Raw genomic sequence first — 17,097 nt, 5'->3', positions numbered from 1 at the left:
GAGCACGGAAGATCGTTAACACGAGGGCAATTATTTATATAGCGTTAAACAATCAATTTCATAAGGAACTAATATTGCCAAACATGAATATGAATAATTTCCCCCCCCCGACACTAACGACACCAGAGGAATCTGTCCGAAGGTCCGAATTAGTTAAAAGATATCACGCTGAGAGATTGTCAACATATCGGTCAAAAAATTGTCAGAGCAACAAAAAGCATTCTGGGAAAGCGATAAATTTGTTCCAAACTGGACGAAGAAAAATTTCTGATAGAAACCGCTATATTCTCTCTTTTTTATCCTGCTTCAAAATTTATTTGCAGCCATTTAGATTTATGGCGCAAATCAAAAGACAATCGGTGGTTCGTGCATGGAGAGAGAAGGTCAGAAAAATGTTACCAATTTGTAAAAATTAAGTTTATTTGTTTTTTTTATAGCTAACGCAACAAGACCTTCTATACATCTAGTCCAGGTAAAATCATCAATCTTTTTCTTGAAAATTGAACAGAGCTACTAAAATTTTAGCTTTTATAAATTGCTTCTTTGTATATTATGCCGTGCCGTCGTTTCACTTGTTTGGCGAAAACAGCTCACAAAAATACGGAGATTATAATCTTTGAGAGTGCAAAAATATATTTTTTATTTACAGATACGACGCCTTCTTATACATCAAGTCGAGGTAAAATTAATATCCAAGATATGAACTGATCGATAAAATTTAATCCAAAAAGGCGACACCTATTTAGTCTGAACTGATTTCAAACGCTGGCAGTATATACCGATTCCAAGAATACACGTGCGTCTAGAGTTGCCGTAATCTATATTACCATTACTGGCATTTCAAGGAGCTAAGAATAAGTAAAATATTTCGACATAAATTCAGTGCGTAACTAGAACGAAATTTGGGGGAGTGTTCATATTTAATTCAGCCGGATGGATTACACTTGAAAGTCCAACAGCTTAAAATACAGCCCGTCGGGTAGAACTGAATATTTGCATATTCACTCTCTACGCCGCTGCATAAATTACATAAATAAAAATGGAAGAACTTCGTTTTCTCTTTACAGGCACCATTCCACCCACTACTAATCCAGGTAATGAATAATTGGTAGTGAATTTTGATGTTTCACTGCCCAGCCGCGTTTATTCGACGGATATAGCGCTCTCCACCGAAAGCGGGTTTTTCAAACGATCTAAATTTATACTTTGGTTAATACCTAATGTTTTATTTCTTTTTTAAACATTTTTGCGCACAATCAATAATTGTCTAGTAGATGCAGGGGCCACGGAAGATTGGAAACTGGAGGCCAAATATTTATATATTCATTTCAGCTGACGATAAAAAAAAACAATTTCGTAGGAAACTAATATTGCTAACCCGAAAATATGAATATTTTCCCCCCGCGAACCTAACGATCTTTCGTGGCCCCTGCTATGTAAAGGAATATCCAGCCTTCGTACATGCATGCAATCCGCCGTAGGTGTTGGCTAATAAAGATTTAATCGTCCATAGTTGACACATTTTTCTCAGCAGTTCTTCGCTTGAATTTGATATCTTTTTTATTTCGTTGAAGTTAAGACAAAAATTAACCCTAGCATGACGTTACAAGACTCACAAGGAATCCATAGTTTCAATTGCAGTCATAATTAAATAGTATACAAACTAAAACAAAATAAGTTGATGCGGGAGAATAATTATACTAATTATTTCTTCACAGCGAAAAACATTCCACGAAATTTTACGACATCAGCGCCAGGTAACAGTACCTATTAGTAATTATTATTAACGATGCATATTCGAAAACAGGGCTTTGGCATTGCGTTTTCATTATTTTTTGCATTGAGGAATAAGAAACTAATATTGCCGAACATGAAGATATGAATAATTGCTCCCTACCTCAATTAATGCTCTTTTGCCCATATATAGGTCTAGGCTAATTCAAGTTTGAACATGTTCCTATTTACTATTCTAATAATAAATAATCGGCGATAAATTCCACTTTGCTCTATCCTTCAATAAGTTTGTGTGAATAATATTTCCAGAATTATGCGGCGAAAGTCAACTGTATCCTCCTGGAAAACTCACAAGCCCTCTTCATCCCCTTTCATACCCTCACTACTTGGATTGCAGTTGGACGATTTCCAGCACCAATGGAGGAAAAATTTTACTACAGTTTACTTCATTCTTGGTAGGCTACTTTTACCTAATTTATTGCTCCTCCGGCCCTGTTTGGGCGAAAAAACCTTAGCGACATAACATGTTTTTGTTCGAATAACTTCATCGTTTTATCATTTTTATCCGGAAACACTGCTTACGCGTCAGCTAGTGTATCGTTCTCTTTTCCCGCTCAGTCGTAAACTTTATCAATATTCTTGTACGTTTGCATAGTACATCATGCAAATATGTTTATATCAATATCCTTTTCCTAAATATTGATCTTCATCCACTAACGTTTTGCGATATTTCCCCCATCTTGCTTTATCGATTAACGTTCAGTTTTGTCGAGAAAGATATGTTAATTCGCTCGCAGTTCAATTGAAAATCAAACGGTTTAACTAATACAAAGAACAGAGGCGTTGCGAGCTTTATAGGCGGGGGGGGGGCATACTCACGTAATCGTTTTTTAAATAGCTTATTCATTTCTTTTCAAATTGATTGTTTTTTACAGTCAGTGAACATAAATATAAGAAAAAAATTATGCCTCGCTTATAGGTTTGGCATCAAGAAGTAGTTGATCTACTGGGCTGATAATTTTAGTACTTTAAATGTCCAGATTTTTTTATAAAAACTATTTCCTTTCTCGAAAAGGAAAATATTTTTAATATCCTATTCCTAGAACAGTTCAAGATTAAAAATTTTTTTATTCTTTCTAAATATTTACTTCTTATTAACCGAGGTGAAATCTTTACCGAGAAATATCGGACCGAGGGCTTTTTGAACGGAACGAGCTCAAAGACCAAGGTTTGTTCAAAAATATCGAAGACCGATATTTCTCGCGATAAAGATCGAGCAAACGAGGTTAATAAAATATCTATTATATGGCATAAGGCATATATTTGCACTTGAAAGAAACAAGAAATGCATGAATTCGTATTATTAGCCTGGTACGCAGTGATAAAAACAAAAACAAAACATTAAATTATTTGGGTTACGTAAACTCGGCCTAAACTGTCTGGGTTAAGTTGTTCTATGGTCGTTTAAGTCGTTTAGCTTAAAAGGCTTATAAGTTCAAATGGAAAACAAAATCTTTTTATTGGACAACTGCATGAGCGCAAATATATGATATAAATAGCTGAATTTTATATGGAAGTAAATTCTTCTCAACCAAACACTTAGCTCCATTTCACCGGAAGTGACGATTCCAATATAATTATTGGATGAGGGAGCGCAGGGTATCCGGAATGTTCAGGCAGAGGTCAATGTCAGTATATCCTAGATAACTTGCGTAAGCCGACTTGAAATTGTCTTATTATTCATTGAATTTCGAAAAAAAACAAGCCTTTCATCATGGCAAATTTCATTGTGTAGAAAAGATAACAAGCTGGCGCGACAAATACCCTCAACAGACAACAACGAGAACATTCAAAAATATCCGTACACTTTGAGCTAATCAGCAGACGATTGCACTATCAATTGAATATTAGCAATCTTTCATTGACTGAACTTAGAAATTCGTAGAATAGTATAGTTTAAACCTTTAAACAGTTTAAAATCAATTTAATTCGTATGTGCAAAATTGACAAATAATTTACAAAAAATGCATGACGTTTTAGCTGGAAGGTAGTTACGTTGTGGATTTGACTATTTGGAAGTTTATGATGGAGATTCAGCAAATACGACGAAACTGGGCAGATTTGTGGAAACCAATTACCAAGAAGCCTGGTATCATCTGGACTCAAACTCTTCATCGTGTTTCACTCGGATTATAGCGTGTCAGCACCGGGATTTGTTCTGAACTATTCAACACCATTAGGTAAGAAATAAGTTTCAAAATATATCGGCAAGAAAATATTAAAACTTATAAAAGTTTGTTCTATTTTCTGCTCGTAAGAAAATTAGGGTTAAGAACAAAACAGACTGACACTCTGAGTCAGAGTAACTGCCTGGTAGTAAAATTGAAGTATTCTAAAAATGCATGTCTATGTAAATATTATATTTTAGATGTAAATGAATGTTACTTTGGAACACACAACTGCGCTATTGGAGCGTCATGTGTCAATACGAATGAATCGTTTTACTGCATTTGTGAAAACGGTTATACCGGAGATGGCGTAACCTGCACAGGTTTACATCTTTATACTAATTATTTGCATGGTATTTGGTAATATTTTGCAAAAAAATTGACGAGGATAATTCATAATTCCCTTGCAATTTAATTTCCTCTTTTTGGTTAAAAAACATAGATTTAACCGTTAAAAATATGGGAGTTTATGTATTTTATATTGTAATATCTTAGATATCAATGAATGTGAACTTGGAATTGATAACTGTCATTCTCAAGCATCATGTCGCAATACCAATGGGTCGTTCGACTGTTCTTGCAACTTTGGCTTTAGTGGAGATGGAATAGCATGTAAAATGGCTTCATACCTAATTTGCTACAATCAGATCTAGTCATATTGGGCCTCTTTTAACATATAGATCATGAGGGGCCTTATCCCCATGTTTTCCCCGACCCACCCCACTGGTAAAAATCCTCTGTTTAAAAAAACATTGATCAAAAACATGTCTTGAACTAAAGCAATTTTATTTGTATTCAGTAACTTTCCATTTCTGTATTCTGTGAACCTTTGATGAAGGCAATTTCAGTAATATCATCTATCGAGTGCGAATACATATTTTGCATGTTATTTGAATATCAGCCGACTGATTTCCAGTCACATTTATGGCGCAAATTAAAAGACAATCCGTGGTTCGTGAAAGGAGAAGGTCAGAAAACTCTTACAAATTTTAGAAAATTTCAGTTATTTTATTTTCTTTATAGGCAACGCGACAAGACCTTCTAATACATCTAATCCAGGTAAAATCATCAATCTTTTTCTTAAAAATTGAACTAAGCGAACTTTTAGCTTTTGTAGATGGTGTTATTTGTATATTATGCTGTTAAGTCGTTTCCATTGTTTGGCAAATTAACATATGACAAAATTAAACGGTAATTACAATCTTTAAGGATGTGGAAAAATAAAATATTTTTAATAACAGATACGACGCCCTCTTATACATCAAGTCCAGGTAAAATTAATATCTAAGATATGAACTGATCGATAAAATTTGATCCAAAAAAGGCAACACTTATTTTGTTTGAACTGATTTCAAACGCTTGCAATATAATGTACCGGTTGCAGTATATACTGGCAACGATGAGCAAAGGGATAATAAACTTAATGGTCTTCAACCCGACCAAGATGCTATAAGGCACTTGTGTATTTGAGTTACGTAATTTGACATTTCATGCAATGACCTGGTCGACGTCAGCAGCGGGTCGTATGAGGAACATAATTGAAATGAAATATTCCATAGGTTAATTGAGTTATTCGTTAGCATGTAATCTTTATCATTATTACTGGCCTTTCAAGGAGCTAAGCATAAGAAAATTATTTCGACATAAATTCAGTGGCGTAACTAGAACGAAATTTGTGGGGTGAGCTTCCGTCGGGTATAGAACTGAATATATAAATATTCACCTCCCCTACGCCGCCGCATAAATTACATAAAAAAACATGGATGAATTTCCTTTTCTCTTAACAGGCACCATTCCACCCACTACTAATCCAGGTAATAAATAATTGGTACTCAATGTTGATATTTCACTGCCCAGATGCGGTTATCCGACGAATAGCAGGTTTTCAATCGATCAAATCGATTCAAATTAACCCTTAGCATGATTGTCAGAAACAAACCATGCATTCAATAAGGCTTTAGGTCCGTTTCGCATTGCAACGAATCGCGCGTAGAATGAATCGATGAGATATAAAGATTAAAGATTCACCACGTTTTGCTACGATATTTAAACAAGGAAATACGCCACATCTCGCTACGATACGACTGGAGATGTGTAAAACAGTTTTTAGAAGAATATTCGTTGTGGAAAAGATTGTACAAACTAACATTATTAATTAGTATAGTTGATACAAAAAATAAGTTTGACAGCTCTTCGCTTCTTTAACATAATCTTGTCGGCCCTTGTTTGCCGTTTTTTATCCCGTTTCAAAATTTATTTGCAGCCAGTTACATTTATGGCAAACATTTACATTTTACATACATTTTTTTCTTTATAGGCAACGCGACAAGATCTTCTAATACATCTAATCCAGGTAAAATCATCAATCTTTTTCTTGAAATTTAAGCTGAGGGAACTGCGAATTTTTGGCGTTTAAAAATGGTCTTCTTTGTATACTAAGCTGTTAAGTTGTTTCACTTCTTTGGCTAATTAACAGCTGACAGAATTTAAACAGTGATTATAATCTTTGAGAATGTAAAAAAAATATATAAAAAAAAAAATATATTTTTTATTAACAGATACGACGCCTTCTTATACATCAAGTCCAAGTAAAATTAATATCTAAGATATGAACTGATCGATAAAATTTAATCCAAAAAAGGCCACACGCCTCGAGTCACCGTCAATTTATTTACCTTGCAGCGATAAGCAAGGGATAATAAACCCAATAGTCTTCAACCAGATCAAGATGCGCTATAAGTCAATTGTGTATTTGAGTCGCGTAATTTGATATTTCAATGACCTGGTCGACGTCAGCAGCGGGTCGTATATGAGCGACATAATTGAAATGAAGTAATTTATTTGTGTAGGGGACGACTTAGCTGTTATAGTGCGCTGGGTTAATTTAGACATTCGTTAACGTGTAATGATATCTAAATTACTATTACTGGCATTTCAAGGAGCTAAGAATAAGAAAAATATTTCGACATTAATTCAGTGGCGTAACTAGATTGAAATTTGGGGGGGTGAGTATTCATATATTTAATGCTGCCGGACGGATTACACTTGCAAGTGCAATAGCTTAAAATACAGCTCCGTCGGGTAGAACTGAGTATATGAATATTCACCTCCACTACAACGCTGCATAAATACATAAAATAAAATAAAGAGGAATTTCGTTTTCTCTTTACAGGCACCATTGCACCCACTACTAATCCAGGTAATAAATAATTGGTACTCAATGTTGATGTTTCACTGCCCAGTCGCGGTTATTCGATAAATGGCGCTATCCACTGAATAGCAAGTTTTTCGATCGATCTATAAATTATTTTTGTTGATTAATATCTAAACTTTTATTAATGTTTTAAACATTTTTGTGCTGCTTGAAAAAGTTAATAATTATCTAGAAGACAGAGGTCACGGAAGATCGTTAACATCAGGGCAAATATTTATATAGCGTAAAAAAATCAATTTCATAAGGAACTAATATTGCCAAACATGAATATATGAATAAATGCCCCCCCCCGACACTAACGACACCAGAGGAATCTTGTCCGAAGGTCCGAAATAGTTAAAAAGATATCACGCTGAGAGATTGTCAACATATCGGTCAAAAAATTGTCAGAGCAACAAAAAGCATCCTGGGAAAGCGAAAAGAATTTGTTCCAAACTGGACGCAGAAAAATTTCTGATACAAACCGCTATATTCTCTCTTTTTTATCCCGCTTCAAAATTTATTTGCTGCCATTTAGATTTATGGCGCAAATCAAAAGACAATCCGTGGTTCGTACATGGAGAGAGAAGGTCAGAAAAATGTTACCAATTTGTAAAAAATTAAGTTTATTTGTTTTTTTATAGCTAACGCAACAAGACCTTCTAATACATCTAGTCCAGGTAAAATCATCAATCTTTTTCTTGAAAATTGAACAGAGCTAGTAAAATTTTAGCTTTTATAAATTGTCTTCTTTGCATGTATATTATGCTGTGCCGTCGTTTCACTTGTTTGGCGAATTAACAGCTGACAAAATTATACGGTCATTATAATCTTTGAGAGTGCAAAAATATTTTTTATTCACAGATACGACGCCTTCTTATACATCAAGTCGAGGTAAAATTAATATCCAAGATATGAACTGATCGATAAAATTTATCCAAAAAGGCGACACCTATTTAGTCTGAACTGATTTCAAACGCTGGCAGTATATACCGATTCCAAGAATACACGTGCGTCTAGAGTTGCCGTAATCTATATTACCATTACTGGCATTTCAAGGAGCTAAGAATAAGTAAAATATTTCGACATAAATTCAGTGGCGTAACTAGAACGAAATTTGGGGGTGAGTGTTCATTATTTAATTCAGCCGGACGGATTACACTTGAAAGTCCAACAGCTTAAAATACAGCCCCGTCGGGTAGAACTGAATATTTGCATATTCACCTCTCCTACGCCTGCATAAAACATAAAATAAAATATGGAAGAACTTCGTTTTCTCTTTACAGGCACCATTCCACCCACTACTAATCCAGGTAATGAATAATTGGTAGTGAATTTTGATGTTTCACTGCCCAGCCGCGTTTATTCGACGGATATAGCGCTCTCCACCGAAAAGCGGGTTTTTCAAACGATCTAAATTATACTTGTTGGTTAATACCTAATGTTTTATTTCTTTTTTAAACATTTTTGCGCACAATCAATAATTGTCTAGTAGATGCAGGGGCCACGGAAGATTGGAAACTGGAGGCCAAATATTTATATATTCATTTCAGCTGACGATAAAAAAAAACAATTTCGTAGGAAACTAATATTGCTAACCCGAAAATGAATAATTTCCCCCCCCTCCGCGAACCTAACGATCTTTCGTGGCCCCTGCTATGTAAAGGAATATCCAGCCTTCGTACATGCATGCAATCCGCCGTAGGTGTTGGCTAATAAAGATTTAATCGTCCATAGTTGACACATTTTTCTCAGCAGTTCTTCGCTTGAATTTGATATCTTTTTTATTTCGTTGAAGTTAAGACAAAAATTAACCCTTAGCATGACTGTTACAAGACTCACAAGGAATCCATAGTTTCCAATTGCAGTCATAATTAAATAGTATACAAACTAAAACAAAATAAGTTGATGCGGGAGAATAATTATACTAATTTATTTCTTCACAGCGAAAAACATTCCACGAAATTTTACGACATCAGCGCCAGGTAACAGTACCTATTAGTAATTATTATTAACGATGCATATTCGAAAACAGGGCTTTGTCATTGCGTTTTCATTATTTTTTGCATTGAGGAATGAGAAACTAAATTGCCGAACATGAAGATATGAATATGTGCTCCCTACCTCAATTAATGCTCTTTTGCCCCTATATAGGTCTAGGCTAATTCAAGTTTGAACATGTTCCTATTTACTATTCTAATAATAAATAATCGGCGATAAATTCCACTTTGCTCTATCCTTCAATAAGTTTGTGTGAATAATATTTCCAGAATTATGCGGCGAAAGTCAACTGTATCCTCCTGGAAAACTCACAAGCCCTCTTTATCCCCTTTCATACCCTCACTACTTGGATTGCAGTTGGACCATTTCCAGCACCAATGGAAGAAAAATTTTACTACAGTTTACTTCATTCTTGGTAGGCTACTTTTACCTAATTTATTGCTCCTCCGGCCCTGTTTGGGCGAAAAAACCTTAGCGACATAACATGTTTTTGTTCGAATAACTTCATCGTTTTATCATTTTTATCCGAAACACTGCTTACGCGTCAGCTAGTGTATCGTTTCTCTTTTCCCGCTCAGTCGTAAACTTTATCAATATTCTTGTACGTTTGCATAGTAACATCATGCAAATATGTTTATATCAATATTCTTTTCCTAAATATTGATCTTCATCCACTAACGTTTTTGCGATATTTCCCCCATCTTGCTGTATCAGTGCGATTAACGTTCAAGTTTTGTCGAGAAAGATATGTTAATTCGCTCGCAGTTCAATTGAAAATCAAACGGTTTAACTAATACAAAGAACAGAAGCGTTGCGAGCTTTATAGGCGGGGGGGGGGAGCATACTCACGTAATCGTTTTCTAAATAGCTTATTCATTTCTTTTCAAATTGATTGTTTTTACAGTCAGTGAACATAAATATATCAAAGAAAAAAAATGCCTCGCTTATAGGTTTGGCATCAAGAAGTAGTTGATCTACTGGGCTGATAATTTTAGTACTTTAAATGTCCAGATTTTTTTTATAAAAACTATTTCCTTTTCTCGAAAAGGAAAAAATTTTTTAATATCCTATTCCTAGAACAGTTCAAGATTAAAAATTTTTTTACTCTTCCTAAATATTTACTTCTTATTAACCGAGGTGAAATCTTTACCGAGAAATATCGGACCGAGGGCTTTTTGAACGGAACGAGCTCAAACCAAGGTTTGTTCAAAAATATCGAAGACCGATATTTCTCGCGATAAAGATCGAGCAAACGAGGTTAATAAAATATTTATATATGGCATAAGGCATATATTTGCACTTGAAACAAACAAGAAATGCATGAATTCGTATTATTAGCCTGGCACGCAGTGATAAAAACAAAAACAAAACATTAAATTATTTGGGTTACGTAAACTCGGCCTAAACTGTCTGGGTTAAGTTGTTCTATGGTCGTTTAAGTCGTTTAGCTTAAAAGGCTTATAAGTTTAAAGTGGAAAACAAAATTATCTTTTTATTGGACAACTGCATGAGCGGAAATATTATGATATAAATAGCTGAATTTTATATGGAAGTAAATTCTTCTCAACCAAACACTTAGCTCCATTTCACCGGAAGTGACGATTCCAATATAATTATTGGATGAGGGAGCGCAGGGTATCCGGAATGTTCAGGCAGAGGTCAATGTCAGTATATCCTAGATAACTTGCGAAAGCCGACTTGAAAAATTGTCTTATTATTTATTGAATTTCGAAAAAAAACAAGCCTTTTCATGGCAAATTTCATTGTGTAGAAAAGATAACAAGCTGGCGCGACAAATAACCTCAACAGACAACAACGAGAACATTCAAAATATCCGTACACTTTGAGCTAATCAGCAGACGATTGCACTATCAATTGAATATTAGCAATCTTTCATTGACTGAACTTAGAAATTCGTAGAATAGTATAGTTTAAACCTTTAAACAGTTTAAAATCAATTTAATTCGTATGTGCAAAATTGACAAATAATTTACAAAAAATGCATGACGTTTTAGCTGGAAGGTAGTTACAGTTGTGGATTTGACTATTTGGAAGTTTATGATGGAGATTCAGCAAATACGACGAAACTGGGCAGATTCTGTGGAAATTACCAAGAAGCCTGGTATCATCTGGACTCAAACTCTTCATCGTGTTTCACTCGGATTATAGCGTGTCAGCACCGGGATTTGTTCTGAACTATTCAACACCATTAGGTAAGAAATAAGTTTCAAATATATCGGCAAGAAAATATTAAAACTTATAAAAGTTTGTTCTATTTTCTGCTCGTAAGAAAATTAGGGTTAAGAACAAACAGACTGACACTCTGAGTCAGAGTAACTGCCTGGTAGTAAAATTGAAGTATTCTAAAATGCATGTCTATGTAAATATTATATTTTAGATGTAAATGAATGTTACTTTGGAACACACAACTGCGCTATTGGAGCGTCATGTGTCAATACGAATGAATCGTTTTACTGCATTTGTGAAAACGGTTATACCGGAGATGGCGTAACCTGCACAGGTTTACATCTTTATACTAATTATTTGCATGGTATTTGGTAATATTATGCAAAAAAATTGACGAGGATAATTCATAATTCCCTTGCAATTTAATTTCCTCTATTTGGTTAAAAAAACATAGATTTAACCGTTAAAAATATGGGAGTTTATGTATTTTATATTGTAATATCTTAGATAATCAATGAATGTGAACTTGGAATTGATAACTGTCATTCTCAAGCATCATGTCGCAATACCAATGGGTCGTTCGACTGTTCTTGCAACTTTGGCTTTAGTGGAGATGGAATAGAATGTAAAATGGCTTCATACTAATTGCTACAATCAGATCTAGTCATATTGGGCCTCTTTTAACATATAGATCATGAGGGGCCTTATCCTCATGTTTTCCCCGACCCCACCCCACTGGTAAAAATCCTCTGTTTAAAAAAACATTGATCAAAAACATATCGTGAACTAAAGCAATGTTATTTGTATTCAGCAATATTTCATTTCTGTATTCTGCAAACCTTTGATGAAGGCAATTTCAGTAATATCATCTATCGAGTGCGAATACATATTTTGCATGTTATTTGAATATCAGCCGACTGATTTCCAGTCACATTTATGGCGCAAATTAAAAGACAATCCGTGGTTCGTGAAAGGAGAGAGAAGGTCAGAAAACTGTTACCAATTTTAGAAAATTTCAGTTATTTTATTTTCTTTATAGGCAACGCGACAAGACCTTCTAATACATCTAATCCAGGTAAAATCTTCAATCTTTTTCTTAAAAATTGAACTAAGGGAACTTTTAGCTTTTGTAGATGGTGTTCTTTGTATAATATGCTGTTAAGTCGTTTCCATTGTTTGGCAAATTAACATATGACAAAAATTAAACGGTAATTACAATCTTTAAGGATGTGGAAAAATAAAATATTTTTTAATAACAGATACGACGCCCTCTTATACATCAAGTCGAGCAAAATTAATATCTAAGATATGAACTGATCAATAAAATTTGATCTAAAAAAGGCAACACTTACTTTGTTTGAAATGATTTCAAACGCTTGCAGTATAATTTTACCGATTGCAGTATATACAGGCAGCGATGAGGAAAGGGATAATAAACTTAATAATCTTCAACACGACCAAGATGCTATAAGGCACTTGTGTATTTGAGTTACGTAATTTGACATTTCATGCAATGACCTGGTCGACGTCAGCAGCGGGTCGCATGAGGGACATAATTGAAATAAAATAATCCATAGGTTAATTGAGTTATTCGTTAACATGTAATCTATATTATTATTACTGGCCTTCCAAAAAGCTAAGCATAACAAAAATATTTCGACATAAATTCAGTGGCGTAACTAGAACGAAATTTGTGGGGTGAGCTACTGCCGGCTATAGAACTGAATATATAAATATTCACCTCCCCTACGCCGCCGCATAAATTACATAAAATAATACATTCAAGAATTTCCTTTTCTCTTTTACAGGCACCATTCCACCCACTACTAATCAAGGTAATAAATAATTGGTACTCAATGTTGATGTTTCACTGCCCAGTCGCGGTTATTCGACGAATGGCGCTATCCACCGAATAGCAAGTTTTTCGATCGATCAATAAATTATTTTTGTTGATTAATATCTAAATATTTATTTTTTTTAAGCATTTTTGTGTTGCTTTAAAAATTCAATATTTATCTAGAAAACAGAGGCCAGGGAAGATATAGGAGGGCAAATATTTATATAGCGTAAAAACAATCAATTTCATAATAAACTAATATTGCCAAAGGTGAATATTTGACTAATTGCCCCCCCCCCCCCGACACTAACGACACTAGAGGAATCAGTGCGAAAGTCCGAAATAGTTGAAAAAATATCACGCTGAGAGATTGTCAAGATGGTCAAGAAATTGTCAGAGCAACAAAAGCATCCTAGGAAACCGTAAAGAATTTGCTCCTAACTGGAAAAAAAAATTTTCTGACACAAACCGCTATATTCTCTAAAAATTTCATTTTGTTTGTCCTTCTTTACCATTTTTTATCCCGTTTCAAAAATTGTTTGCAGCCAGTCACATTTTTGGCGCAAAGCAAAAGACAATCCGTGGTTCGTGCATTGAGAGAAAGGTCAGAAAACTGTTACCAATTTTTAAAATTTTCAGTTTTTTGGTTTTTTTTGTAGGCAACGTGACAAGACCTTCAAATACATCTGATCCAGGTAAAATCATCAATCTTTTTCTTGAAAATTGAACTGAGCCGACTTTTAGGTTTTAAAAACGGCCTTCTTTGTATATTATGCTGTTAAGTCGTTTCACTGTTTAATTTGGCAAATTAACATATGACAAAATTTAAACGGTCATTACAATCTTTGAGGATGTGCAAAAATTAATATATTTCTTATTAACAGATACGACGCCTTCTAATACATCAAGTCGAGGTAAAATTAATATCTAAGAACTGATCTGATCTGATAAGATGAACTGATCGATAAAATTTAATCCAAAAAAAGGCGACACTTATTTTATTTGAACTGATTTCAAACGCTTGCAGTATAATTGTACCGATTGCAGTATTTACTGGCAGCGATAAGCAAGGGATAATAAACTTAATAATCTTCAACACGACCAAGATGCTATAAGGCACTTGTCTATTTGAGCTATATAATTTGACATTTCATGCAATGACCTGGTCGACGTCAGCAGCGGCTCGTTGAGAGACATAGTTGAAATGAAATAATCCATAGGTTAATTGAGTTATTCATTAACATGTAATCTTTATCATTATTACTGGCCTTTCAAGGAGCTAAGCATAAGAAAAATATTTTGACATAAATTCAGTGGGGCGAGCTTCCGTCGGGTATAGAACTGAATATATAAATATTCACCTCCCCTACGCCGCCACATAAATTACATAAAAAATACATGGATGAATTTCCTTTTCTCTTAACAGGCACCATTCCACCCACTACTAATCCAGGTAATAAATAATTGGTACTCAATGTTGATATTTCACTGCCCAGATGCGGTTATCCGACGAATAGCAGGTTTTTCAATCGATCAAATCGATTTAAATTAACCCTTAGCATGATTGTCAGAAACAAACCATGCATTCAATAAGGCTTTAGGTCCGTTTCGCATTGCAACGAATCGCGCGTAGAATGAATCGATGAGATATAAAGATTAAAGATTCACCACGTTTTGCTACGATATTTAAACAAGGAAATACGCCACATCTCGCTACGATACGACTGGAGATGTGTAAAACAGTTTTTAGACGAATATTCGTTGTGGAAAAGATTGTACAAACTAACATTATTAATTAGGTATAGTTGATACAAAAATAAGTTTGACAGCTCTTCGCTTCTTTAACATAATCTTGTCGGCCCTTGTTTGCCGTTTTTTATCCCGTTTCAAAATTTATTTGCGGCCAGTTACATTTATGGCAAACATTTACATTTTACATACATTTATTTTCTTTATAGGCAACGCGACAAGATCTTCTAATACATCTAATCCAGGTAAAATCATCAATCTTTTTCTTGAAATTTAAGCTGAGGGAACTGCGAATTTTTGGCGTTTAAAAATGGTCTTCTTTGTATACTAAGCTGTTAAGTTGTTTCACTTCTTTGGCTAATTAACAGCTGACAGAATTTAAACAGTGATTATAATCTTTGAGAATGTAAAAAAAATATATAAAAAAATATTTTTTATTAACAGATACGACGCCTTCTTATACATCAAGTCCAAGTAAAATTAATATCTAAGATATGAACTGATCGATAAAATTTAATCCAAAAAAGGCCACACGCCTCGAGTCACCGTCAATTTATTTACCTTGCAGCGATAAGCAAGGGATAATAAACCCAATAGTCTTCAACCAGATCAAGATGCGCTATAAGTCAATTGTGTATTTGAGTCGCGTAATTTGATATTTCAATGACCTGGTCGACGTCAGCAGCGGGTCGTATATGAGCGACATAATTGAAATGAAGTAATTTATTTGTGTAGGGGACGACTTAGCTGTTATAGTGCGCTGGGTTAATTTAGACATTCGTTAACGTGTAATGATATCTAATTACTATTACTGGCATTTCAAGGAGCTAAGAATAAGAAAAATATTTCGACATTAATTCAGTGGCGTAACTAGATTGAAATTTGGGGGGTGAGTATTCATATATTTAATGCTGCCGGACGGATTGCACTTGCAAGTGCAATAGCTTAAAATACAGCTCCGTCGGGTAGAACTGAGTATATGAATATTCACCTCCACTACAACGCTGCATAAATTACATAAAATAAAATAAAGAGGAATTTCGTTTTCTCTTTACAGGCACCATTGCACCCACTACTAATCCAGGTAATAAATAATTGGTACTCAATGTTGATGTTTCACTGCCCAGTCGCGGTTATTCGACAAATGGCGCTATCCACTGAATAGCAAGTTTTTCGATCGATCTATAAATTATTTTTGTTGATTAATGTCTAAACTTTCATTAATCTTTTAAACATTTTTGTGCTGCTTGAAAAAGTTAATAATTATCTAGAAGACAGAGGTCACGGAAGATCGTTAACATCAGGGCAAATATTTATATAGCGTAAAAACAATCAATTTCATAAGGAACTAATATTGCCAAACATGAATATATGAATAAATGCCCCCCCCCCGACACTAACGACACCAGAGGAATCTTGTCCGAAGGTCCGAAATAGTTAAAAAGATATCACGCTGAGAGATTGTCAACATATCGGTCAAAAAATTGTCAGAGCAACAAAAAGCATCCTGGGAAAGCGAAAAGAATTTGTTCCAAACTGGACGCAGAAAAATTTCTGATACAAACCGCTATATTCTCTCTTTTTTATCCCGCTTCAAAATTTATTTGCTGCCATTTAGATTTATGGCGCAAATCAAAAGACAATCCGTGGTTCGTACATGGAGAGAGAAGGTCAGAAAAATGTTACCAATTTGTAAAAAATTAAGTTTATTTGTTTTTTTTATAGCTAACGCAACAAGACCTTCTAATACATCTAGTCCAGGTAAAATCATCAATCTTTTTCTTGAAAATTGAACAGAGCTAGTAAAATTTTAGCTTTTATAAATTGTCTTCTTTGCATGTATATTATGCTGTGCCGTCGTTTCACTTGTTTGGCGAATTAACAGCTGACAAAAATTATACGGTCATTATAATCTTTGAGAGTGCAAAAATATATTTTTTATTCACAGATACGACGCCTTCTTATACATCAAGTCGAGGTAAAATTAATATCCAAGATATGAACTGATCGATAAAATTTATCCAAAAAGGCGACACCTATTTAGTCTGAACTGATTTCAAACGCTGGCAGTATATACCGATTCCAAGAATACACGTGCGTCTAGAGTTGCCGTAATCTATATTACCATTACTGGCATTTCAAGGAGCTAAGAATAAGTAAAATATTTC

The 17,097-nt window shown here is 34.4% G+C and overlaps 1 protein-coding gene across 1 annotated transcript; it reads left to right on the top strand.

Annotated features, from left to right (window-relative positions):
* Positions 1-3,758: 3,758 nt before the first annotated feature.
* LOC114543799 (pro-epidermal growth factor-like) lies at positions 3,759-16,690 on the top strand (the record flags this gene model as incomplete). Its single annotated transcript, XM_028562648.1, has 9 exons — positions 3,759-3,781; positions 3,832-3,974; positions 4,163-4,285; positions 4,458-4,574; positions 4,986-5,021; positions 8,442-8,468; positions 15,139-15,174; positions 15,987-16,013; positions 16,655-16,690. Coding segments are annotated over exons 1-9 (568 nt in total), but the record flags the coding sequence as incomplete, so codon positions are not given.
* Between the last annotated feature and the right edge of the window lie 407 nt (positions 16,691-17,097).

Source organism: Dendronephthya gigantea, unplaced genomic scaffold (assembly GCF_004324835.1).
Source record: "Dendronephthya gigantea isolate DGI-Jeju-01 unplaced genomic scaffold, DenGig_1.0 000556F, whole genome shotgun sequence".
Classification (NCBI taxonomy): domain Eukaryota; kingdom Metazoa; phylum Cnidaria; class Anthozoa; order Malacalcyonacea; family Nephtheidae; genus Dendronephthya; species Dendronephthya gigantea.
The sequence above is the reverse complement of the archived record's forward strand: the minus strand, read 5'-3'. Positions and strand labels throughout refer to the sequence as shown.